The sequence below is a fragment of the Brassica napus genome, chromosome C7 (assembly GCF_020379485.1).
Source record: "Brassica napus cultivar Da-Ae chromosome C7, Da-Ae, whole genome shotgun sequence".
In the NCBI taxonomy this organism is placed as follows: domain Eukaryota; kingdom Viridiplantae; phylum Streptophyta; class Magnoliopsida; order Brassicales; family Brassicaceae; genus Brassica; species Brassica napus.
The window spans coordinates 31,130,210-31,153,781 of record NC_063450.1 but is presented as its reverse complement, the minus strand read 5'-3'; the positions used below and the strand labels follow the sequence as shown (position 1 = coordinate 31,153,781).

The following is a 23,572-nucleotide window of genomic DNA, read 5'->3' as shown; positions in this document are numbered from 1 at the left end:
TGGGCTCTTTTTTGTACCAGCTACCATTGTTGTTGATGAAACACAGCTCTTCCTGACCTTCCAAACCCTCAACCTCATGGACAACAGGTGGTGTATCTTGGCTTGGGTTACCAACAAAGTGCAGCTGCTCTTGTGTGGCTTTATCAGCAAGGAGGATGTCTATCTTATCCTGTAGAGCTTTCAACTCCTTCCTCGTCTGCTTATCATCTGTTCGACTGCTTCTGTCGTGGTCTCCACTGTAGACTGCATCACTCTTTACCATGTTGTCAACCAGCTCCTCTGCATCTTCCTCAGTTCTCCCCAAGAAGAACCCATTGCTAGCTGTATCCAGTCTGGCCCTGTACTTAGGAAGAGCACCACGGTAGAATGTGCTCAGCAAGCTCTCCTTAGAGAAACCATGGTGTGGGCATTGAGCTTGGTAGCCCTTGAATCTCTCCCAGGCTTCACTGAATCCTTCCAAGTTCTTCTGTTGGAAACTGGAGATCTCATTTCTCAGCTTAGCAGTTCTTGAGGATGAGAAGAATTTCTCCAAGAATGCTCTCTTGCACTCATCCCAAGTGGTGATAGAGTCGCTGGGTAGAGACTTCTCCCACTGACGTGCCTTATCCCCCAAAGAGAAAGGGAATAGCTTGAGCTTTAAGGCATCTTCGGACACACCATTGGTTTTTGACAACCCACAGTAGCTGTCGAACTTGTCCAAGTGATCAAATGGGTCCTCTAGAGCCAAGCCATGATACTTGTTGTTCTCGATCACGTTGAGGAGTCCTGACTTGACCTCAAAGTTGTTGGCTGCCACAGCCGGTGCTCGGATTCCTAGTCTATGACCATGAATGTTGGGCCGGTCATAAGTACCAATGGGTCGAGTTGCCCGCGGTTGGTGTTCTGCCCCTTGCGGTGGATCTGCCATATCAATATCCAATCTCTGCAAGTGGGCTTGTTGTTCTTCTTCTCTTCTAGCTCTAGTACACTCCCTCTCGAAAGCTCTGATGTCTGCTACTATTGGAACTAGGTTTGATGGACCCCTGCTCCTCAAGTTCATACACCTGAAAGTGAAAGGTAGGTGAAGAAGAAGAATCAGTAACAAAACAAAATTAAAATAACTTAGTCTCAAGCAAGTGACTAAATCTCAATGTTTAAATCTACTCAGAATTTGGCAACGGCGCCAATTTGATGTTAGGAGTTTTCAAGGCTCCTAAGACAAATGTTGTAGTATAGTGATTGTCGAACCAGTTCTGAGGGATATCAAAGCACTGAGAATGCAAGTACTCACTTAATCTAAGTGCAACCAATGATTTAGATGTGTTTTAAGCTATGACTAAAACTAGAAAGCAATAACAGAATGATACTTCTTGACTAAGGGAAAAGAGAACTCATGGGCATAGGGATTAGACCTTGGGTGATCAAGTATCGAACTAAGGATGGCAAATGATCAATCAAACTATCAACCTTAAGCCTAGACACAATTCTAAGCAAGCTCTATGTCTAGATGAATGCTCATTTGCTAACATATCTCAAACATCAAATGTCTTTGGTTGAATAATATGAAAGCAATCATTACGAACAAGTCTATTAGCTATCTTAGCATCTTTAACAACAAATGTCTTTGGCAAAGTATACTAAAAGCCTAGGAGAGTTGTCTCAGGCATTTCATCAAACACCTTTTGGGTGGGAAATGCCTATTGATCAACTTTTGAGTGGCCAACTCAGAAGATGCATTATGAATACTCTACTAGCAAGGAACAAGAATGATCTACACTAAAACATCCTAGAACTAACCTAATCACCCTTGATCTCCCTAACCCATGAATTCAAAAAGTGATTACTCACTAATCTCCATGATTCCTCTTAAACCCATATTGGATTTCAGATTAATCATTCAGAGAAAATACAGATAATAGAATAGAAATCAACAGTAGAACATGTGATCAATGAATCAAAGAGATCCCCTTTTTCAAGGTTTTTGGTGGTTTTCTTCAGAACAAAAATAGATCTGCCTCCTGGTGGCTTACAGAGTATTAAAACATAGGTTTAGAAAATAAAAACGTGCATCATGAAATGACCAAAAGGCCCTTGAGAAATCATAAGTTCGAGCAGAAATAAGACGCGGAGCGACCTCCGCTCGTCGCTCCGAGTAGTCGCTCCACACTTCGGGAGCGACCTCGCTGTGTCGCTGCGAGAGGTCGCTCCGGACTCGTTCTCGCGTTCCCGAGTGATGAAAATGCGAGCGACCTCCGCTCGTCGCTCCGAGTAGTCGCTCCATGCTTCGGGAGCGACCTCGCTGTGTCGCTGCGAGAGGTCGCTCTGGCTCCATTGGGTTGTCGTCATGCGATAGAAATGCGAGCGACCTCGGGGTGTCACTCTGGCCAAGTCGCTCTGGGCTTCGGGAGCGACCTGGAGTGGTCGCTCTGATAGGTCGCTCCGGGTCAGTTTTCGGCTTCCACCGGGATGAAATGGCGAGCGACTTCTCCGCATCGCTCTGGTAAGGTCGCTCTGAAAAGGCAGGTCAGAGCGACTTGCTGGTGTCGCTCCGGGAAGTCGCTCCCAACGCTCTGCTCGTCCAATGATCATCTTTACACCTCTTTCGAGCTCCAAACACACCCAAATGTCTCCGAGAACTCCATGTGGTACTCCAATACCTGATAAAGACTTATGTATGCAAAATGCAACCTAAACATGGCTAAATCCTAGTCTATATGATCAAAATGCACATGGATGAATGGATAAGATAATGGAAATATACAAGATATCACACTGGTGCATAGTAGGAGTGCTTTATTGCCTATGAGTTCTTCCTTTGAAGCAGGGTTGTGCACTCTTCTACGGGCATGCACGGACATGCACAACTTACATTTCAAAAAGGTAATCTTTGAAATCTCATCTCCGCTTGTTTTGGATGCCATTAACAACCCTCGATTGTTCCCGAATGTACCAATACTGCTATCGAGTACGCTTCGCTCCTTGCACCAATTTGATTATTGTCAAGTGGTGTTAGTACCAGAGGGAGTTAACTCATTAGCGTTTGAGATTGCCGCTAGTGTCACTACAGGTCTACGTTACCAATCTTACATTGCTAATGGAGGCCCTTCTTGGTTATCTCCTGCTATCAGAAACCAAGCACTGCCATAATGCTGATCGTCATGAATCCGCCTGATGGCCGCGAAACTAGTGGTCTTTGGAGTTGTTTACATTGTGTTAAACGCTTTATTTGGGTTCTTTTGTTTAAGGCTTTGGCCTTGTGGCATCTACTGAAGTCTTATTTGCAATTTTCTGTTTCAAAACTTGTGTGATTTCAAGTCATTTGACTTGTTTTTGAATGAAATTCTTGACAAAAAAAAAATATGGGGATATGAGGATGTTGCGTTAATAGCTAAGAAGGTTAAAGCTCACGCGGTAGGTTGAAGTGGAAGGGATCTAAAGCAAGAATTGACTTATTGGTCTTGAAGAAATTATCGATAAGGTTTAAATTTGGTCTATGCATATATTCTGTCACTAAATGTTATTATTTTGAGATGTTTCTACTATACTTTTAATAAAATGTCTCTATTTTATAGGTTGCTGTCCATAATTTTATTGGTAACGAGAACCTGTCAAGTCTTATAGAACTTAAATGGAAGGATGAGATAGAAGATACGTAGGTGGTAAACCTGATTTGTCCTCCACAAAATTTAACAAAAAAAAAACATTTAGGTTGGGTTGAAAAAAGGAGATTCATGTTGGGTGAAGAGAAGGAAGATTTAAAAGTTCAAGAGAAAGAGGAATTGACTGAAACCGAGAAGTTAGTAAGTCAACGTATTTTACTCCTGCATTGAGAAGCTTCATAAAGCAATCTTTGATGTTTTTCATGGATTAAGCACAAGTGTTAAGGGAATGAACATCAAGAAAAGTGGACTTGAGAATCAAATGAAGATAATGCAACTAAGTGAAGCTAATGACAAGAAAAACCAGTCACGATCAGCTGCAACTATAATTCGCAAATCTAGCTAGGTTGGTAAAAAGAAGAATTAATTGTGGTACTCTGAGTCTGTCATTATGTTCTGTTAATTTTTGTCTATGATTGTGTGTTTATTGTTTTATATACCTGTTAGATTGAAATAGACTTTATTTGTTCAAAAATAAACGTACTAGACTTTATATTTTGTTAAAAATTAGATTGACCCTGAGATGTTTATCAATAGTAACTAGTTGGATGTGTAATCTAAGGTATTGTGATGTATTTGTATTAGTTATGGTAACTATGTATAACGTTTTCTCTCGTTATTATTTTGCAGATATCAAGTATGATTTGCAGGATGAATTAGCAGAGTTGTTTCCTCGAGTTTCATTGAATGTGAATACTGTACATTGCTCACCACTCCATAAGGAAACTAAAATTTGATCAGATCATGTGGATATATCCACTGTTCAAGAAGAAGGATGAATATGTTCAATATGTATCGATCGACGACTCTGTCAGTGGAAAGTAAGGCTGATTATATTCAGTGTGTCACCCACTCCATCAATAGAGTATATAATTAGTATGCATTTCAGATTAAGTTATTCCACTTAATCTTTTGAAAGGAACTATAATTTTATACAGTTTAAAATATTAAAACGGTATAATATATGAAGTTTTGAATTTTCGACTATGCCATTTTACAAAATTTTAAATTTTTGTAAATCTTTTTTCTATAAAATTTACAATATCTTATAAAGTATTTGATTAATATGAATAAACAAACATGCAGCATTCTACCTCTTGTTTTGAAAGCACGTAAGTTCTAACTCAAATGTTTCATTTTATTATATTAAAAGAAGATCCAATAGTAATCAACGAAAAAAGGTGAGAGAATAATCTTTCCAAGAGAGAGGTGAGAGAATAATTCTCTCCAGTGTCTCTCCCTTTCATCTCTTTTTAACCTAATTCCCGCTGTCAACTTTATCTCTCCTATGGCGGTCGGCGAGCCTTCGCCGTCGACCTCCCACCTCTTCCAATATGCGTAAGCTTCAGTCTCTCACCCTTTATCCCTCTGTTCTCGCCGCCTCCTTTCTTCCTATACTCTCTGGATCTCTGCCTCAACGGACCTAAACGGAAGCTTTGTGCATACCAAGCCTCTCTAGAGAGTAGACGAGGAGGTCACCAGCAGATTGGACAATGTGTCCTTACTTTTTTGGTAGAACAAAGAGCCGTTGTCGGATCTGGGTCATATTCGTTTTCTCAAGGTTTGGCGGAGCAGATCTGGAACGTCTCTGCCTCCAATGTGCTCCTCTCCCTTCCTATTGTTCGGTTCCTCTGTTTTCCAGTCACTCAAGGTGTTGTAGAGCCTCTCCTCAAAGATCATTCTTTAGAGAGCGGTGGAGTTCGAGACACTCTGCTGAGGGCCTCTGTTTTTAGATCTACATGCCAGCAAATCTCGGTGACACTTCTATGTCATCCTGGCTCGTTTGCTGTCTACCGGAGACTTTGAGCTTCGAGGACATGCTCAGTTCGTTCTCCTTTGTACGGTGTTGTTTCAGCAGTCAGTCGTGTCGCCTTGTTCGTTTGGAGCTCCAGCTCCGGTTCTTCAGGCTCTCGCAGGAAGGTGGGGGTGGAAGTGTACTGCCTCTTTGTCGATAGGAAAGTCTCTTTGTCGATAGGAAAGCATCAATCTCTGTGTAGAGTGTCAAAAACCACCGCCTGCAGTTCACGAGTTCTCGTTCTTCATCGCTTGCTCTTCCTCTTGTCGGATCGGACCAACAGCCTCATCCTTCTCAATCTTCTGGTTTGTTAGGGAGCGGACTCTTGATGGAGTTATGGTCGGGGCGCCTAACCGCCTTCGCCTGTCAAAACATCTGATTCCTCTGGGATCTCATTCGCTCCTGAACTTTCCCTTGATCTCAAATTTTTTTTGCAGGTTTCAGCATTAAAGTGTCCTCTGGGTCATACGGGAGTCAATTGCTGTCATGTTGTTCTCCATGTTTCATGATTAAGCCTAACATTGTATTTAAGGATCTTTTTTTTTCTTTTTTTGAGGATTTTTAGATAGCCTTTGCTAGTTCTAGCAAAATTAGATCCAAGCTATTATATCTAAATGTCATTTCTATGAAATGAATTCACATTTTGTCAAAAAAAAAAGTAATCAACGGAGATAATAGAGTCCAGCGGTTCAACCGACACGAGGAGGGAAAGAAGACTACCAATACACAAACTTTGTAATCACATTGCCTTAAACTCTAGTGTAATTGAGATATACACCTAATCTACAAACTAAACCAAAGAACAAAATCTTGATAAAAGAGAAAAGAAACCATGAAGATTCTGCTGACTTCTCCAGATACTCAAATCGAAAATATAAAGTTTGGATAATGATATTTGTCATAGATTTATGTAAAAGTTTCAAAAAGTCCATAAAATTTTAAATAACTAAAAATCATGTCAGATTACTTACAGGTTAATTTTTTTTTTGGTCAACGGATTAATTCATACTAAAGCATTCATACAATGTTTTGAAGACAAAGAGCTGCAAGAACAGCTTTCGCAAGCCCATCGGCTATAGCATTTACTGAACGAGAGATTACAACAAAAGATAAGGTTGAGAAGAGAGAAATGAGGTGACTAATTTCATGGAGAAGTCCCGCTATCTCATTCAGAACCGTCCCTGATCGCAGGGCAGAGAGGAGGACCCTTGAGTCCGACATGATCTTGAGGCGTGTTAGCCCCGCATTAGAGGCCACTTGGAGTGCTTCCCGGAGAGCGAGAGCTTCAGCTGTTAGCGCAGATGCTACGTGACAGCGTGATGCCGCCCCTTTAATCTCCAACTTAGTTTGCTTATCCTGTATAAACCAACCAAAACCAGCACATTTAAAATCCGTCTTCCATGCACCATCAACACAACAAGTTGGGATTATAGAGTCAAATTGGTTCATAGGGTTCTGCCTAGGCTTTTCTATCACAGCAGGATTCTTCTTTGCCCCTTCCCACTCTTTAGCATCTCTAATAGCTTTAGAAAGAGTCTCTTCAGCCGAGTAGATTTTGTTCTCAAAAATCCTTTTGTTCCTTGCTGTCCAAAGGTTCCAAAAGATCCAGGGGGACAGCGGAGAACAGGTTAAACCCGAAAGGGGAAGATTGAGAACTTTCGGTACAAGAGAGAGCAGCTGTTTGAGCGAGTTTGTAGGTAGCGCATGACCTGATACGAGTTGAGTTGGGGCCATTTCCCAAGTTCTTTGGTCAAAGGAGCAATGTAGGAGAACATGATCAATGGTTTCTAGTTCTCCACGGACTTTACAAGATGGGTCTACTTCCATTCCTCTATGGATCAGAAGCTCAGCCACAGGGAAAGCATTATTCAGAGCTCGCCAGAGGAAGTGTTGGATCTTGCATGGGGAGTCCAACTTCCAGACATGTTTTATCCAGTCAAACCCATGAGGGTTTTGAATTGAAACTTGGATATTTTCCATCTTGTAGCCTGACTTGGTTGAGTAAATGCCATTGCTTTCTCCAAACCAGACCTGTCTATCTGGTGGTTTCAAAGCACTAGGAATCAGCTGTCTTATAACATCCTCATAGTGAGGTAAATGGAGTCGGATTTGGGGCAGGTTCCAAACGTTAGAGTCTGGGAGCAGGAGGTCTTTTACTTTAAGCTTTTGGTTTTCAAAGGTTGGTGGTCCTATCGACGTCAGAGACTGAGAGGGAGAGAGCCAAGCATCTGACCATACATTGATATTTTCACCATCCCCCACCAAGAATCCCAGACCCTTCTCAAGCAGCGCTTTCCCTGCCATTATCCCGATCCATCCATGGGAAGATGCTTGCTTTGGTGAACTCTCTAGGAATGAGCAGTCCCAAAAGTATTTCCCTTTCAGCACCTGAGAGAGTAAAGCATCTGGATGATTCATGATTCTCCAACCCAGCTTTGCAAGGAGGGCATCATTAAAGGATTCCAAATTTTTAAACCCCAAGCCTCCCATACATTTCGGCGTAGCCATTCCGTCCCACGAAACCCATGCCATCTTCTTCTTATCGGGAGCGCTATCCCACCAAAATCTGGTGAGAACTGATTGTATGCGCTTGCATAGGGATTTTTGGATTTTGAAACTCTGACATGGAGTAGTTTGGAAAGGAAGAGAGGACAGTTTGGAGGAGCACATGCTTCCCTGCACCAGAAAGGAATTTTGTTGGCCAAGAGTGAGATCGCTGTCGGATTTTATCCACCAAGCCCGTGAACACATCTCTCTTGCAGCGGCCAAACGTTTCAGGTAATCCCAGGTACTTTCCCATTCCTCCCGCCTTATCAATCCCAACTGCAACTTTTACTCGAGTCATGATTGCTTCCGGGGTTCTTGAGGAAAAGGAGATGGTAGATTTTTCGAGATTTATGCATTGTCCTGAGCAAGCTTCATATCTCTGAAGGATCCTCATTAAAGAGGTATAGTTTTTTACACTGGTGTTGCTGAAGAAAACAGTATCATCAGCAAAAAACAAGTGGTTGACCAGGGGGCTTTTGCGAGCTACTCTCAGACCTTTAAAGCTGCCAGATTGTTGCTCCCTGAGACACAGGCCCGTAAGTACCTCTATACAAAGAATGAAGAGGTAAGGGGATAGCGGGTCTCCTTGTCGCAGTCCTCGCTTCGGAGAGACGCTCCCATAAGGCGCCCCATTAATCAGGTAAGAATAGGAGACTGTGGTGACACACTCCATTACCCAATTGATCCATACTGCTTCAAAACCGAATTGTTGTAGCACTTTTTCGAGAAACTCCCACTCAATCCGGTCATAGGCTTTGCTCATGTCAGTTTTGACCACCATTGAGCATCGCTTGGTTGCCTCTTGACACTTTTAAAAAGTGTAAGGTCTCATGGGTAATCAAGATGTTGTCCGTGATCGCACGTCCCGGGATAAAGGCAGATTGATGCACCGAGACAATGGTATCTAGAAACTTCTGAAGCCGGAGAGTTAGGATCCTTGTTATTATCTTGTATCGTACATTGCAGAGAGCAATGGGACGGAACTCCGAGGGGCATTTCGGTCCCAAGATCTTTGGGAGCAGGCATATATGGGTCTCATTGATCCTTTTGTCCATCTTTCATGTCTCAAAAAAATGTCGCACTTCTCTGCAAATATCAACTCCAATCAAATCCCAAAATGAATGGTAGAATCCCGACGAGAACTCATCTGGCCCTGGTGCCTTATCCGAATGGATGCTCTTGACTGCCAGTAGGATCTCTGCATCCATAGGAATTGTTGAGATGGTTTGGTTGATCTCCAAGTTCACTCTTGCTGTGACTGCTTCCTCCACCGCTTCTAAGTTATGAGCTCCATTTGAGGTGAAAAGCTTTGAGTAGTAGTCTGCAAACACCTCACCAATTTATGCTTCCTCATGAAAAGAAACTCCCATTTCATTTTCTATGGTGGTGAGGCAATTGAAAGATCTTCTTCCTTTAGTGACTGCATGAAAATAGGCACTGTTACGATCACCCCCTTGCAGCCACATAATTCGATTTCTCTGCCTTCAAAACAGTTCCTCAGCCTTATATGCTTTAGACAAAGCTAGCGAGAGCTCTTGGATGAACTCTATGGAGGGAGAATCCGAGGACAGGTTCTCCTCCAACTTCTCCTGGAGCTCTAGAATTGTTTTTGCGCTGTTTTCCTTCTTAGCTTTTGACCATTTGATCAGCTCATTCCGGCATCTCTTTATCTTTGACTCTACTTGTTCCAGGGTATCTTTCTTCCACGCCTCTTCAATTACTTTCCTCGCTTCAGGATCTTCTTTGATACCTCTATCATACCTAAACAGGCGCTTTCGCTTCACTTTAGAGGTATCCAAATAAGTGACAATCGGTCGATGATCAGAACCCTCAAAACGGAGGTAATCGCAGCGCCCTGCAGGGAACATATCAAACCATGCGCAGTTTGCAAGAGAACGGTCCAAGCGAGATCTGATGTAGTGGGAACCGCGTTGACCTCTCCATGATAGGGAGTTTCCGATATGCTTGACATCCCATAATCCATTTTGGGAGACAAAACTACAAAACGGGATGAAAGAACCTTCGCATCTTTCGGGACCTCCAACTTTCTCATTGTTTTCTAGAATATCGTTAAAGTCTCTTGATAACAACCAGGCAGTTTCCCTATTCTCTCCTACCTGGGAAATCTTCTCCCAAAAAGTGGCTCTATGTTCTTGTTGCGGCATTCCATAAATAAAGGTGATATGGAAAACAAAGGCTTTTACCTTCAGTTTGGCATCTATGAAGTGCGCCGATGCTTCAAGGATGTCCAGTGAGAAATCCGCTTTCCAGAATAGAGCTAATCCCCCGCTGAGGCCTACTGGTGGGACGGTGAAGTGGTGATCGTAACCCATAAACTGGAGCTCAGCTAGAACAAATGCATCCTGGTTCTTTGTCTCCGTTAGAAATAGGATATCTGGGGCCAAAATTCTTTTCATTTCCCGGATCCTTGAAACTATCAAATCACCCCCCAAACCTTGACAGTTCCAGCACACAAGAGCTAAGGAATCGGGTTTTGCGGATCCCGAAAATCCGTTCTACCCTTCCTTACCGCTGGTACGATCACCACGCCTGGTGCAGCTTGAACTTGAGAGCCAGGTATATCTTCAGTTCCGTCTTTTTCCACACACAACTTTTTGCGCAGTGGGTTCGCGGTTCTTGCCGTCAGTTGTTTTGAGAGACGAGTGCTTTGTCTCGGGCTCCTAGCAATCTTTGGCCTTGTAGCTCTCTTTGCTGGGATAGTAGTTTTTGCGGGTGCTTTCCTCTTGGTCGGAGCTTTCTTTGCTGCTGCTGCTGTTTTACTTGACGAGGCCGGCTGCTTTTTCTTTGGATCAACCTGAACAGGGGACCCTAGCCGAAGAGAAGTATGAACTCTCTGACCTGAACCTGGCGGTTCACTTGGAGTTATAGGGGCAGTTTTATTTCCCGAACCTCCTTCTGACAGCTTCACTCGAAGATCTTCTTGGTCATAGGTGACCTCCACGTCTTGAAGTCTGGCTAGCAAAGAGTTGTAGAGGCCTCCTGAACGCTGGGGTTTCTGAGAAGGGTGTTCCAATCTCTCCAAAGTAGATCGACGTTCATGGGAACGACTGTTAACCTCTCCACGTTCAGGGATCTCCGGCAAGTCCGTAGGTTCGCGAGCAGGCAACGGGGGTGGAGTCCTTGAATACTAAGATTGGTAAGAGCGAGCCCTGGATTTGTGATGGTCTTTATAGGTTCGGGGAGGAGATCGAACTTGATACTCCCTCCGCGGGGACCTTTGGTGATGATAACTGTGATATTTGTCTGCTTCCCTATCAGGGTAACGTTGATGACTAGCATGAGCAGGTTGGGGGCGACGCTCTGAGAGAAGTGGCCTGGAGTTAGTTGACCATTGGGAAACAGCTTGGTTTCCTTTTGACCGCTCAACCGAGGATCTAGACTGGTTTGAGGAAGTTCGACGTTGGTCATGGCGTCTTCTGTGCTCTTCTAAGCTTCTCAGAGTGTTTTGTTGACTGATTCCCGTTGCCTGAGCCGAACCTCTTACTGCCGCCGGTTTAGTGGGACAAGAGGCTTCCTCATGGAAGAGGGAATAGCAGTAGAAGCAATGCTTTTCCAGTTTTTCATACTCCAAATCCACTGTTAGGACATCTCCTGATGGCAGCTCTAGCGGAAGCTGCATTTCCAAGTTGCTGAGACAGTCAACATCAATCCGAAGTTTACCTTGGGGAACATCATCATCAAGCCTCGGACCTAGTCCTTTGGCTATTGCGTATAACGTTTCCACTGTCCAGTAATGGAGGGGAAGACCGTGGATTTTGATCCAAAAGGGGGTACGTTTGGGGAATGCCGTTGAAACAACCGGTTCCCATCTCTGTAGAATTATCATCCATCGGTTGTAATGAAAGGGAGCTCGTCTCATCACCGACTGAAGAGCCTCCTCTGTTTCGGACTTGACTTGAAAAAGGTCGTGACCTAGGGTTCTTCCTGTTACTGCCGTTTCCAGATTCCAGTACTGGATAAGCCAATCCAGAACCCATTTAGGTTTTTGGACAAAGGGATTAGTCACACGACCTAAGAGAGTGAGCTTGTTGTCTTCGATAAGTTCCGCATTATTGCTCGGGGGGATCCGTATCGGAGCTCTGCGGACTGGAGTAGCGGATCTTTTGGGGAAGTCTAGAAGACCCTGCTACCCACTTACCCTTTTCGGATCTAGTGTAACGGTTAGCCATTCTTGAATCCTCAGAGGCGAGGTAAATGATAGTGAAAGTTTAACACTGATGAAAAAACGTTACTGAGAGACCAAGGAGGGCGTCGCATCCAGTATCCTCAAGCTAGAGGTAATATCTAAAAGCTTCAACTTATTTCAGAGGAAAAATCAGATCTGCTCCAACTACGCTTCTAACTTGCACTTTTAACACCGTCAAACAAGACATCTTCACGAGGAGGATCTGTGGGAAGAAAAATTTGTCATGCCGGAGAAACAGGTGCGGTGGTTGACTGGATGGAGGGTAGTGGAGTTGCGGTGGAGCACGGAGGAGGTGGCTCAGTTTTTGAAAAACAAGCTTGCCTCGATCAAAGTGCCTGAGAGAGAAATCTGTAGGGCGTGCATCTCAGACCCTTACAGGTTAATATATTTGATAATTATCAATAAGTTCATATAAATTCGTACATATGTAAGACCATCTCCAATGGTGCTCTGTAATCTCCTCTATAATTCCCATTAAAATAGAGTAACTCTGTTATAGAGTTGGTTTTGCTCCAATGGTTAACTTTTTTTTTTTTTTTTTTAAACACGCTCCAGTGGTTAACTATATAATAGAGTTACTCTATAATAGAGTTAAATATAAAGTAATGTTGTTTTGTTCACTCTATATTTGGAGTAGAAAAACAGCATTCTTCTATATTCCACTCTATTATAGAGTTAACCATTGGAACAAAACCAATTCTATAGTAGAGTTGTTCTATTTTAGTGGAAATAATAGAAGAAATTATAGAGCCACATTGGAGATACCCTAACGGTAGTGTTTCCTTTTTCCGATCAATTTATTGTTAGACCAAAAGATTAAATATAATGTAATTGAAGTGTTAGAATAAGAAAAAGTAATTGAAGTGTTGTTGTCAAAAAGAAAAAAAAAATAATGTTTAGGAAAAGAAGTAATCGAAGTGTTAGCAAAAAAAAGAAAAAAAAGTTACAAATTCGTATTTATGAAAAATGGAAAAATGGAATGAAATTCCAAAGGGACTGTGAGCAGCATGCAGCCGTACACTCGTCATGGCGGTGGAATATGATGAAAGCACGGCTCGTCGCGTCCGACACATCTCTCATGTCACGTGTGTCTCAGAGTCGTTTTGTGTCGCTACGTCTTTTCTCTCGATTGTCTTCTTATAGTTACCATTTTTGTTAACATTAATCATTTGCATGTCCATGATTAATCAGTCTTTCGAAACTTTAACATTTCTCCGAGTAGGCCTAGGCGTTCGGGTACCCGCTGGCATTCAGATCAGGTTTTTTGGGGTTTTTGGGTTTTCGAATTTTCGGGTTTACGCTTCTAGGTCCCATACTAAAATTTTATTAGTACGGATCGGGTTCGGTTCAAAATTGTATTGCATCATAAAACCCATAAAGTAATCATATATCGTACGGATTCGGGTTATATCGGTTCGGTTCGGATATAACCAAAGTAAAAAACAAATTTTTTGAAGTAAAAGATAAAGAAAAACATCTAAATTAAAGAAAAATTAATCTATCACATATAAAATTGATAAAATAACAATAAAATGTTAAATCAAGCATGAAAACAAACATCATTTATAAAAAATATGTATTGCCTTATAGAGAGTAGACTTTTTATTTCAATGAGCAAATTATAAAATACTTATTTATAACTAATTGTGTACTTAAATCATTTATTAGAATTTTAATATTTATTATTATATATAATATTACCACAAATATTGAATTTAATAATTGGAATACTTATATATATTTCAAAATATTTATATTGACTATTAATTTCGGATTTTTCGGGTTATCCGTTCGGGTTCGGTTAATAACACTTCGGGTTCGGATATTTTTTGTACCACCCTACAAGACCCGTTCGGGTATTTTTACGTTTCGGGTCGGATAACGGACGGGTTTTTTCAGTTCGGGTTCGGTTCGGATTTCGGGTTCCGGATTTTATATGCCCATGCCTAAATTCGAGTGTGACCGTTAATCCGTTATACTACGATCTAATCAAAACATGTCTAGATCAAATTTGCAATCTTATTGCATATTTTTTTGTCTAACAATATTACTAGAAATCTTTGTTTATTACCAACATTAGTAAAACTATCATCTTAACCAAGTTGCAGGAGCAGTTCGTTTCAAACGTAATTGCTATAGTGATGTTATTGTAAATTTGTTATACTGATCAAATGTAAAGAATAATACAATTTTTATATATATCTTGACAAACAAATCAGTATATATATACAAGAAATATATATTTTGTCCTATTACATATGCCTATCTCAAAGTTGATGTGTAAAGACATGCAGTTCAATAAGCCATGCAAATTGAGATGTGTCAAACTCCCTTCGTTAATATGTGTTTTCTTACAATGTGAAGCCAAATTAAATTTTCAGAAGAAGACATAAAGATAGCAACTCAAATGAAGTGTAGATTGTACATAGTCGACTCTATATACCTGGTTCTTATCTCATTCAATTTATCCTCAAAAAAATTTATCAACATCTATACAAATAAGTTCACTATAAATAGCTTCATCTAACGCAGCTGTAAGACCAGAAAAACCACAACAACTAAGTAAAGAGAAAATGGCTCGGCTCTCATCTCTTCTCTCTTTTTCCTTAGCACTTTTGATCTTTCTCCATGGCTCTACAGCTCAACAGTTTCCAAACGAGTGTCAGCTAGACCAGCTCAATGCACTGGAGCCGTCACACGTACTTAAGGCTGAGGCTGGTCGCATCGAGGTGTGGGACCACCACGCTCCTCAGCTACGTTGCTCTGGTGTCTCCTTTGTACGTTACATCATCGAGTCTAAGGGTCTCTACTTGCCCTCTTTCTTTAGCACCGCGAAGCTCTCCTTCGTGGCTAAAGGTACGTGAATCTGATTTTGATACTATATGAGTATCGAGATTCAAATTCGTGATCTTTAAGGTTCAGTCTTTTGAGAAAAGTGTTGTAGTAAGTATATCACTATACACGTGCTAAGGTTTTGATCAAATACATTATAATATTTTTTTGTTTAATTTATAACCTAAATATATGGTCGATGTTCACAGAACTGCGCACTAAATTTTTTTTTTTTGGTTTGTTACATTATAGGAGAAGGTCTTATGGGGAGAGTGGTCCCTGGATGCGCCGAGACATTCCAGGACTCATCAGTGTTTCAACCAGGCGGTGGTAGCCCCTTCGGAGAAGGTCAGGGCCAGGGACAACAAGGTCAGGGCCAAGGCCACCAGGGTCAAGGCCAGGGACAACAGGGCCAACAAGGTCAGCAAGGACAACAGAGTCAAGGCCAGGGCTTCCGTGATATGCACCAGAAAGTGGAGCACATAAGGACTGGGGACACCATCGCTACACATCCCGGTGTAGCCCAATGGTTCTACAACGACGGAAACCAACCACTTGTCATCGTTTCCGTCCTCGATTTAGCCAGCCACCAGAATCAGCTCGACCGCAACCCAAGGGTATATAAATAAACAAAAACCTCAAAAGCAATCAAGGGCAAATCTCCAAAATAGCATATTTCTAAATTTATATCACAAAAATAGCAATCAAAAACTAAAATGACTAAAATGACCAAAATGATACTTTTCTAAGTTTATCCTTTGAAAATTTTAATTTTTTTATTTTTCAAAATTTGAAATCTTATCCCCAAAACCTCATTTCTCAACTCTAAACCCTAAACCATAAACCCTAAAATCTAAACCTTAAACCCTAAACCCCAAACCCTAAACCCTAAACCCTAAATCCTAAACCCCAGCCTTTAACTCTAAACCCTAAGTTTGTGACTTTTGATAAAACATTAAGTGCTATTTTTGTGACTTTTGACCTTGGGTGCTAGTTTGAGAACATAAACTTGATTTAGTGCTATTTTTGTCTTTTTCTCATCATATAACTTCTTTTATAATTACAGAATATCAAAAATATGGTTTTCTGTTTTATCTGTAGCCATTTTACTTAGCCGGAAACAACCCACAAGGCCAAGTATGGATAGAAGGACGCGAGCAACAGCCACAAAAGAACATCCTTAATGGCTTCACACCAGAGGTTCTTGCTAAAGCTTTCAAGATCGATGTTAGGACAGCGCAACAACTTCAGAACCAGCAAGACAACCGTGGAAACATTATCCGAGTCCAAGGCCCATTCAGTGTCATTAGGCCGCCTTTGAGGAGTCAGAGACCGCAGGAGGAAGTTAACGGTTTAGAAGAGACCATATGCAGCGCGAGGTGCACCGATAACCTCGATGACCCATCTAATGCTGACGTATACAAGCCACAGCTCGGTTACATCAGCACTCTGAACAGCTATGATCTCCCCATCCTTCGCTTCCTTCGTCTCTCAGCCCTCCGTGGATCTATCCGTCAAGTAAGTACATATGCATTTTAATAGGAATTAACATTTGAAAGTTTGGTTAGCATTATTATGCTTATCGGTTTGGCACGTGCCGTATTAATTCTATAACCATCTCGGTTTGGTTTCTGTTTCCGGTTCGCTATAAACATGACTATTGAAACATTTATTGGATGTAGAACGCGATGGTGCTTCCACAGTGGAACGCAAACGCAAACGCGGTTCTCTACGTGACAGACGGGGAAGCCCATGTGCAGGCAGTGGCGAAGCCAGGGCAATGACAATGGGGGCACGTGCACCCATAGTTTTATGACAATAAAAAAATTTGTATGTGAAAACACAAAGATTCAGCTAGAAAAGATGGTTAATGTCCTCTTGTGCACCCCCTTGATGACTCAAGTTCGATCTTCTATATCATATATTTCATTTTACATTAATTATGCACCCACTAAAAAAACTTTCTACATTCGCCCCTGTGTGCAGGTGGTTAACGACAACGGTGACAGAGTGTTCGACGGACAAGTCTCTCAAGGACAGCTACTTTCCATACCACAAGGTTTCTCCGTGGTGAAACGCGCAACAAGCGAACAGTTCCGGTGGATCGAGTTCAAGACAAACGCAAACGCACAGATCAACACACTTGCTGGACGAACCTCGGTCTTGAGAGGTTTACCATTAGAGGTCATATCCAATGGGTACCAAATCTCACTCGAAGAAGCAAGAAGGGTTAAGTTCAACACGATCGAGACCACTTTGACGCACAGCAGTGGCCCAGCTAGCTACGGAGGGCCAAGGAAGGCTGATGCTTAAGAGCTTACCCAGTGAACCTCTACTGTAAAAGGAAGTTAAATAGTAATAAAAAGAGTAATAATAATGTACGCAAATGTGACTGGTTTTGTAGAGGTTTTAGAATGTTACTCCTTTTCTGAATAAAATAACTCTTTTCTATCTAAATTTTCTAGCTAACTTGGCTAATCTATCAACTTCATTTTTCACTACTCTACAAACATACGTATACGAGAATGCAGACTTCTCCGAGGATATAGTGACAATATCTTTCACATATTATGCGGTACAAGATCTGGTCCATATGCCTGCCAGTGCCGGTCCGGAGTATTGTGGCGCCTAAAGCGGATTAAAAATTCATGCCCCTTAACAACAATAATTTTTTTTAGAACTTAGCTTTTAAACCAAACAAAAATTCATCAAGAACCCTAATATATTGATTTATCGTATTGATAAAATAATTATTCTAAAACGTTCATATGCATTTAACATGTTGTTTGAAAATACTATTGGTTGCCGGTTACGGCAATTCGTTTTATATGCATTTAGCTCATTTCTTATATTGTTGCCAGCAGCATGCATAATTAATAACTAGAATAACTTTATTGTACTTAGAGTTGGAAAACAGAACAATGCTTTAAAGAAGAAAAAATAAGAGGAAAGATGAATAGTCTCATAAATGGCATCGCTTTTGTTTTTGCCAAAAGAAATTAGTTGGTTTGATTATATTATTTAATACAATATAAACAAAGAAACTAAGGTTATAAATTAAGGAATCAAAATCATTAGATTCTTTCAATTATTATAAAAAATGGGAAAAAATGAACAAGGAAACTAAGGTTATAAACAAAGGAATCAAAATCATTAGATTCTCAGCTATTATAAAAATGGGTGGGGAGAATGAAAAAAACAGGTTTCGAACATGCATACGTGAGGTAAGAGGAAAATAATTTAAGCCACTGGACCTAAGAGGATTGCTTTCAATTATTGCCCCTAAAATGTATATATCGTTTAGCGCCTAAAGTCCAAGCTTTACGGACTTTACCTCAGGGCCGGGCCTGATGCCTGCCTTTCCATTTTTTGTTTATAAAGTTATTGATGTCACCAAATGGGTTTTGCAATCACCCACAAAGATAACCTTCTAACCAACTTTCTGATGTCCTTTACCATGGTGAATGGCTCCAGTCAGATAAGATCTGTTCTGTTCGTCTCTTGCAAGGACCGCTGCAACGTACGTAATATTCATAATTACTTTAGATTTGATCCACTTCAAGATTAATAGGAGTCTCAGTATTAGAGGAGGAGGATCTTTTGATATTGTGTAATGAATAAGTAACTACAAAATATCTCTGTCCTGGAATCTGATAAAATGTTAATAACATAGTTCGAATTAATTAACTTTAAAAAAAAAAGGATTATTCTTTTCTGTTGTTGTTTCGGTTCCAGGAAGGTGTACGTAACCATGAAAATCAATGTGATACGGAAACCACCGACCAGTTGAAGTATAGACAATGCTCTCAAGTCTCAACCCGTCTTTCAGGTAATGGAAAACCTAAACCACTGGCACTTGCACCACCATGGTTGAAAGGAGTCAATTGAGAACGCAAGACCACAGAACAATCTACTTTCTGATTTTTCTCAGCTCAAGGTTTCTTGATTTGCATATCTTTTTCAAGCAGCCCATTTTTGTTGAATGCTGTTCTGTAGTTCCTACAACTTTGTTCATTGTTCTTCTGGGAAAGCTTCCTTCAAGTTGAAGGAGCTGCGTTGGGATGAGCAGCTTTTTGATCACTGGAGGATAAATGTTTTAAGGTCTTTAGAGATTGTTTGGCTTCATCTACACACAATCTATTTACGACGGAGACATTGAGACTAAATGCCAGATACATTAAGACAAAATTGACTCCTTTTCATGTACAACCCACAATGCGTAGCGTTTGGTTTTACCAAAAACCGCCACAAGAACAAGAACCATCCACGAAATGATGGAACCTATTCCGATCTCTCATGACAATCTTCCTCCCTGTGATCTTCGATATCAGTTTTGTCACCGTATGACAATCCGAACACACTCGCAGGTTCTTGAATATCCTCAAGGGACTTCCTGGTTTAGTACTGATCAGACCATACGCAATGGCTAGCCTCTCGCTGTGAACCTCTAGAGACTCCTCTTTCTCTGTCTCTTCGAGATCTTGCAAGACCGCGTTTGTGTCTGGCACGTAACCACAAGACTTGATCCTTTCGCTCATCTTTCTCACCATTGTGTAAATCTGCTTGCTTTGCAGATGGTTTCTATCTCCAGCTCGGAATTCATGAACTCTATCATCGACTTCTATGGCGCTTACTCCTGGCTCTTTCACTATTGTTTTCTCCTTCATCAAGCTCCTCACTTTCGCCACGCCTTCATAATTACCCACAGATGCATATATATTCGAAAGAAGAACATAAGTTCCTGAGTTTGTGATGTTCCGTCCAATGAGATATTCTGCAATTTCCTTCCCTAACACGAAATCTCCATCAAGTTTACAGCTTCCTAGAAGAGAACTCCATACAACGGAATCAGCCTCTATTTCCATGTTTCTTATGATCTCATAAGCCTGTTTTAGCCGACCAGCGCGACCAAGGAGACTGACCAAACATCCGTAATGTTCGATCTTTGGTTTAATACCAAACTCTTGTCCCATTGACTCAAACATTCTTACACCTTCCTTTACCAAACCAGCATGAGCACAAGCCTGTAGTGTTGCGATAAAAGTGATATCCGTTGGCTGCAACCCTGCGGTTCCCTGCATCTCATCAAACAATCTCAACGCTTCTTGGCTATAACCATGCATTGCGTATCCAGCAATCATCGCATTCCACGCAACGACATCCTTCCTCGGAGCATCGTTAAACACTGAAACAGCCTCTTCCAAGCTCCCACATTTGCTATACATATCAATCAAAGCCGTGCATACTTTAACATTGACCCTGATGCGACTTCTCTTGATGAAAACATGGATCCAACGCCCGGATTCAAGCGCGCCGATCTGCGAACAGGCCGAAAGAGTAGCCACCACGGTTATTTCATCAGGTTTAGGCTTTCCTTTGGCCAACAGTTTCTGGAAAAGCATCAGAGCTTCGCTGGGAAAGCCATGTTGAGCGTATCCATCGATCATCACGTTCCAAGAAACAATGTCTCTCTCAGTCTCAGGCACGCTTTCGAACAGAGCCCTCGCAGACTCAACGTTCCCTTGCTTCGCGTAGCAGGTGATCATAGCCGTGGAGGAAACGATGCTTCTCTCAGGCATTCTATCGAACACCTTCTGCGCAGAAACTACATCTCCTCCTCTCGAGTAAACGTCGACGAGACCGGTCGCCACGTAAGGATCTAGCCCCAATCCGAACTTGAGGACATGTGTATGGATCGCTTTTACAGACTGACTCGAGCATGATTTCAAAATTGACGAGAAAGTAAACTCGTTGGGGACGGTTTCAGAAGATAGCAATTGAAAGTAAAGAAGGAAAGCTTGGTCACGGAGGCCGTTAGTGGAGGCGGTGTTGATCGCGGCGGCGATTAGGAACAAGTCGGGATCGATCGTCTGGTGAATTAGAGACAACGAGTGGCGAATTTTGGCGTGGGAAGCGTATGCACGGTGGAGCTTGAGGTTTAGGACAGGGTGGTAAGGATGGAGGAAGAGGTTACGGCGGAGGATAGCCGCGTGGATTTGCTTGACTAAATCCACTGATTCAGATTTGTCGAGTAGAATTGCGAGTTTCTCAGGCGGCGGAAGGCGGAATCCACCTGCGGACGAGGAAGTGGTCAACTGTTTTTGCGGAAGTGACGTGGTGAGAATTGGTGACGAGGCCATTTTCTTCGGGCTTTGCTATACCAAACATCATTGGTCGTTTAATTCTTTGTCGGAGAAATATTCACTAACGTGTAGAGATGTCAAACTGGGTACCGGCCCGTAGGGGTTTGGTGCGGGGCGGGTTTGGGCTTAAGAATTCATGACCCGCAAAAAAACAGGTTTTGTGGGATGGGGCTTGCACGGTACCGGATTTAAAGCGGGACGGCCCGTAACAACCGCGGGAAGGCCAGATGAACCGCTAGACGCTTCAGTTGCTTTCTTCACCTGAAAACAAAACGAAAGAGAGAGTGGGACGAGATGGAGCTCCGACGAGGCCGTGGGAAGAGATGACGATGATGGCCGTGGGAAGAGATGGAGCTCCAACGATGGCCGTGGGAAGAGATGGAGCTCCGACAATGGCCGTTCGATGTCCGACAGGCGACAATGCTTCTGGTTACCACATCGTGTTCAATCTGCAGCAGAGCTTCTCTCCTTTTCGTTCACCAAAAGGTATAAAATTTCTTTCTCTCATGAATTCTAGACTTTATCTTTTGATTACAATCTCTGCATGTGTACTTCGTAAATAATAAAATGGTCCACTGAAACATGATGATTCTTATTAAGTCATTGTTCTTGATGTGAGTGTGATTGTGCTTAGCTTAACTTCGGTTTTAATCGATTTTAATTGATGTTTAGTTCATGTTCTGTTTTTTATTGTGGCTTTATGTTTAAAACTGTATGAGCTGTTCTATTAGAAACTTTTATGGTTTTATTGTTAACTGTTACTTGTCTGTTTGAAAAGGCGATTAGTATGTGAGTGTGATTGTGTTTTAAAAGACTACTGATGCGTTTACAAACTTAGTAACACTAGGAGCCAAATCCAAGCTTATGTCTTTGATGGTAAGTGTAAACAACATTGATTTAGAAAGTGATGAATATGTTATTATTGAAAGTGAGTTTTGTTTTTTTTTCAGTGATCAGAGCAAGTGTCCCTAAGCTGCTTCTTGATTATGTCTTCTCTGCTTCATCAAGCCACCACCGGTGCTTCTCTGCTTCATCAAGCCTCCACCGGAGCTTCTCTGATGCAACGGATCCAAGTCCAGAACCTCCTGAAGCAAAAATAAACTGAGAGGAAATCTGTTGAGAGGCTTGTCCCATCTTCATCAGCTTTTTCTTCGCTGTAAGATTAGTTTGATCTCACTTGACTCTCATCATTGTTTTTCTGTGCGTTCAATGATTGATGCTTTTGTCTACATACAGATCAGGAACATGGCTGAGAAAGTACCGTCATTTAAAACCAGTGGAACTCTTTGGTTTACGATCTCACCACCGCATATACTACATATATCTTGCCATTAAGACCCGCGCCTTGATAATTAAATTTTTCTTGATAATCAAATTGTCCTAGACACGTATACATACACGCATTTTCCTTGATAATTAAAATAGCCCTTCATGGTATTGTGCTTCATGGTATACGTATACGTACACACAATAAAAAAAATTGTCTTAAGTGAATGAAATAGACTTTGCTATGATCAAGTCATTCTTGTTTGGTGTTTGTTCCTGCAGAAACTCATTCTTGTTTATGTTTGTTCGTGCAGGAAGAAGTAAACAGTGTAATATCCGATATCCCGCGGGACGGTCCGCAAAGGCCTACAAAAAATGCGTTACAGGATTGGGCAGCTATTTTCAGAACCGCATCCTGCGCAGGACAGGCCCGCCGTGTCCCGCCCGAAGACAAACCCGCAGCGGTCCGGGACGGGACGGGAGAACCGAATTGACATCTCTACTAACGTGGCAGCTTCTGCTGGTTAACGTATGATTATTACCGTACATGACGTGGCAGAAATCTAATGGCTTATCAGTTATTAGGTCTGAACTAAGCCGAGCGTCTTTAAAAGACTACAAATTTAAGCGTTTTTCCCAAATCATACGTATATTGATACAACAAATATGTTACCAATGATTTTTTTTTTTTTTTGTGAAAATAACATGTTAGCAATGTTAGTGGCTTAGAGATGATTGTTTTGTTCATGTATGTGACTGAAATCAATAAATATATTTGGCTCCAATTCTAAAAAAAAATCTAATCCTATATATTCATATAAACATAGTTTAATAAATAAATTTATAATTTAGAAAATATAATTTTCTAAATATAATTATAATTTATAAAATAAAAATGTTCTAAATTTTAAATAATAAAAGTGGTTGATATATATCTATATATTTTTTTGTAAAAATAACATATTATAAGTTAAGTAACATTGATATTATTTTATAATATAGTAGGACATGTTACAATCGATATTTTCACGATTATAGTTTTTTTACAGATTATTTCATCAATCATGCAATATATCGATCAAATACAAATACAAAACGGTTTTAGTTACCAAATAACTTTACTCAAAATACTTTAAACAAATAT

At 41.3% G+C, this 23,572-nt stretch overlaps 3 protein-coding genes and 1 non-coding gene across 4 annotated transcripts; 3 read left to right on the top strand and 1 right to left on the bottom strand.

Annotated features, from left to right (window-relative positions):
* Nucleotides 1-392: 392 nt before the first annotated feature.
* LOC125590802 lies at nt 393-499 on the top strand. The gene has a single exon (XR_007326804.1). It is a non-coding gene; the product is annotated as a small nucleolar RNA R71 (small nucleolar RNA).
* Nucleotides 500-14,643: 14,144 nt separating this feature from the next.
* On the top strand, nt 14,644-17,472 carry LOC111198554 (cruciferin BnC1). The gene is made up of 5 exons (NM_001405345.1): nt 14,644-15,043; nt 15,272-15,636; nt 16,121-16,537; nt 16,702-16,779; nt 17,006-17,472. Exons 1-5 carry the CDS (start codon nt 14,761-14,763, stop codon nt 17,330-17,332), a joined length of 1,470 nt encoding a protein of 489 aa, NP_001392274.1. The 5' UTR covers nt 14,644-14,760; the 3' UTR covers nt 17,333-17,472.
* Nucleotides 17,473-18,601: 1,129 nt separating this feature from the next.
* Nucleotides 18,602-21,291, bottom strand: LOC111197893 (pentatricopeptide repeat-containing protein ELI1, chloroplastic). The gene has a single exon (XM_022701321.2). It carries the CDS (start codon nt 21,157-21,159, stop codon nt 19,252-19,254), a length of 1,908 nt encoding a protein of 635 aa, XP_022557042.1. The 5' UTR covers nt 21,160-21,291; the 3' UTR covers nt 18,602-19,251.
* A 147-nt stretch (nt 21,292-21,438) lies between these two features.
* On the top strand, nt 21,439-23,154 carry LOC125590291. Its single transcript, XM_048763743.1, has 2 exons — nt 21,439-21,648; nt 22,113-23,154. The coding sequence occupies exons 1-2, from the start codon at nt 21,486-21,488 to the stop codon at nt 22,265-22,267; spliced, it is 318 nt and encodes a 105-aa protein (XP_048619700.1). The 5' UTR covers nt 21,439-21,485; the 3' UTR covers nt 22,268-23,154.
* Nucleotides 23,155-23,572: the final 418 nt, after the last annotated feature.

Excerpts from the sequence above, each read along its gene's own strand:
- LOC111198554 (NM_001405345.1), top strand. The coding sequence starts at position 14,761 with ATGGCTCGGCTCTCATCTCTTCTCTCTTTTTCCTTAGCACTTTTGATC. Across the intron at positions 15,044-15,271 it reads GCTCTCCTTCGTGGCTAAAG|GAGAAGGTCTTATGGGGAGA; the intron begins GTACGTGAATCT and ends GTTACATTATAG. Across the intron at positions 15,637-16,120 it reads AGCTCGACCGCAACCCAAGG|CCATTTTACTTAGCCGGAAA; the intron begins GTATATAAATAA and ends TTTTATCTGTAG.
- LOC125590291 (XM_048763743.1), top strand. The coding sequence starts at position 21,486 with ATGACGATGATGGCCGTGGGAAGAGATGGAGCTCCAACGATGGCCGTG. Across the intron at positions 21,649-22,112 it reads TCCTTTTCGTTCACCAAAAG|TGATCAGAGCAAGTGTCCCT; the intron begins GTATAAAATTTC and ends TTTTTTTTTCAG.
- LOC111197893 (XM_022701321.2), bottom strand. The coding sequence starts at position 21,159 with ATGGCCTCGTCACCAATTCTCACCACGTCACTTCCGCAAAAACAGTTG.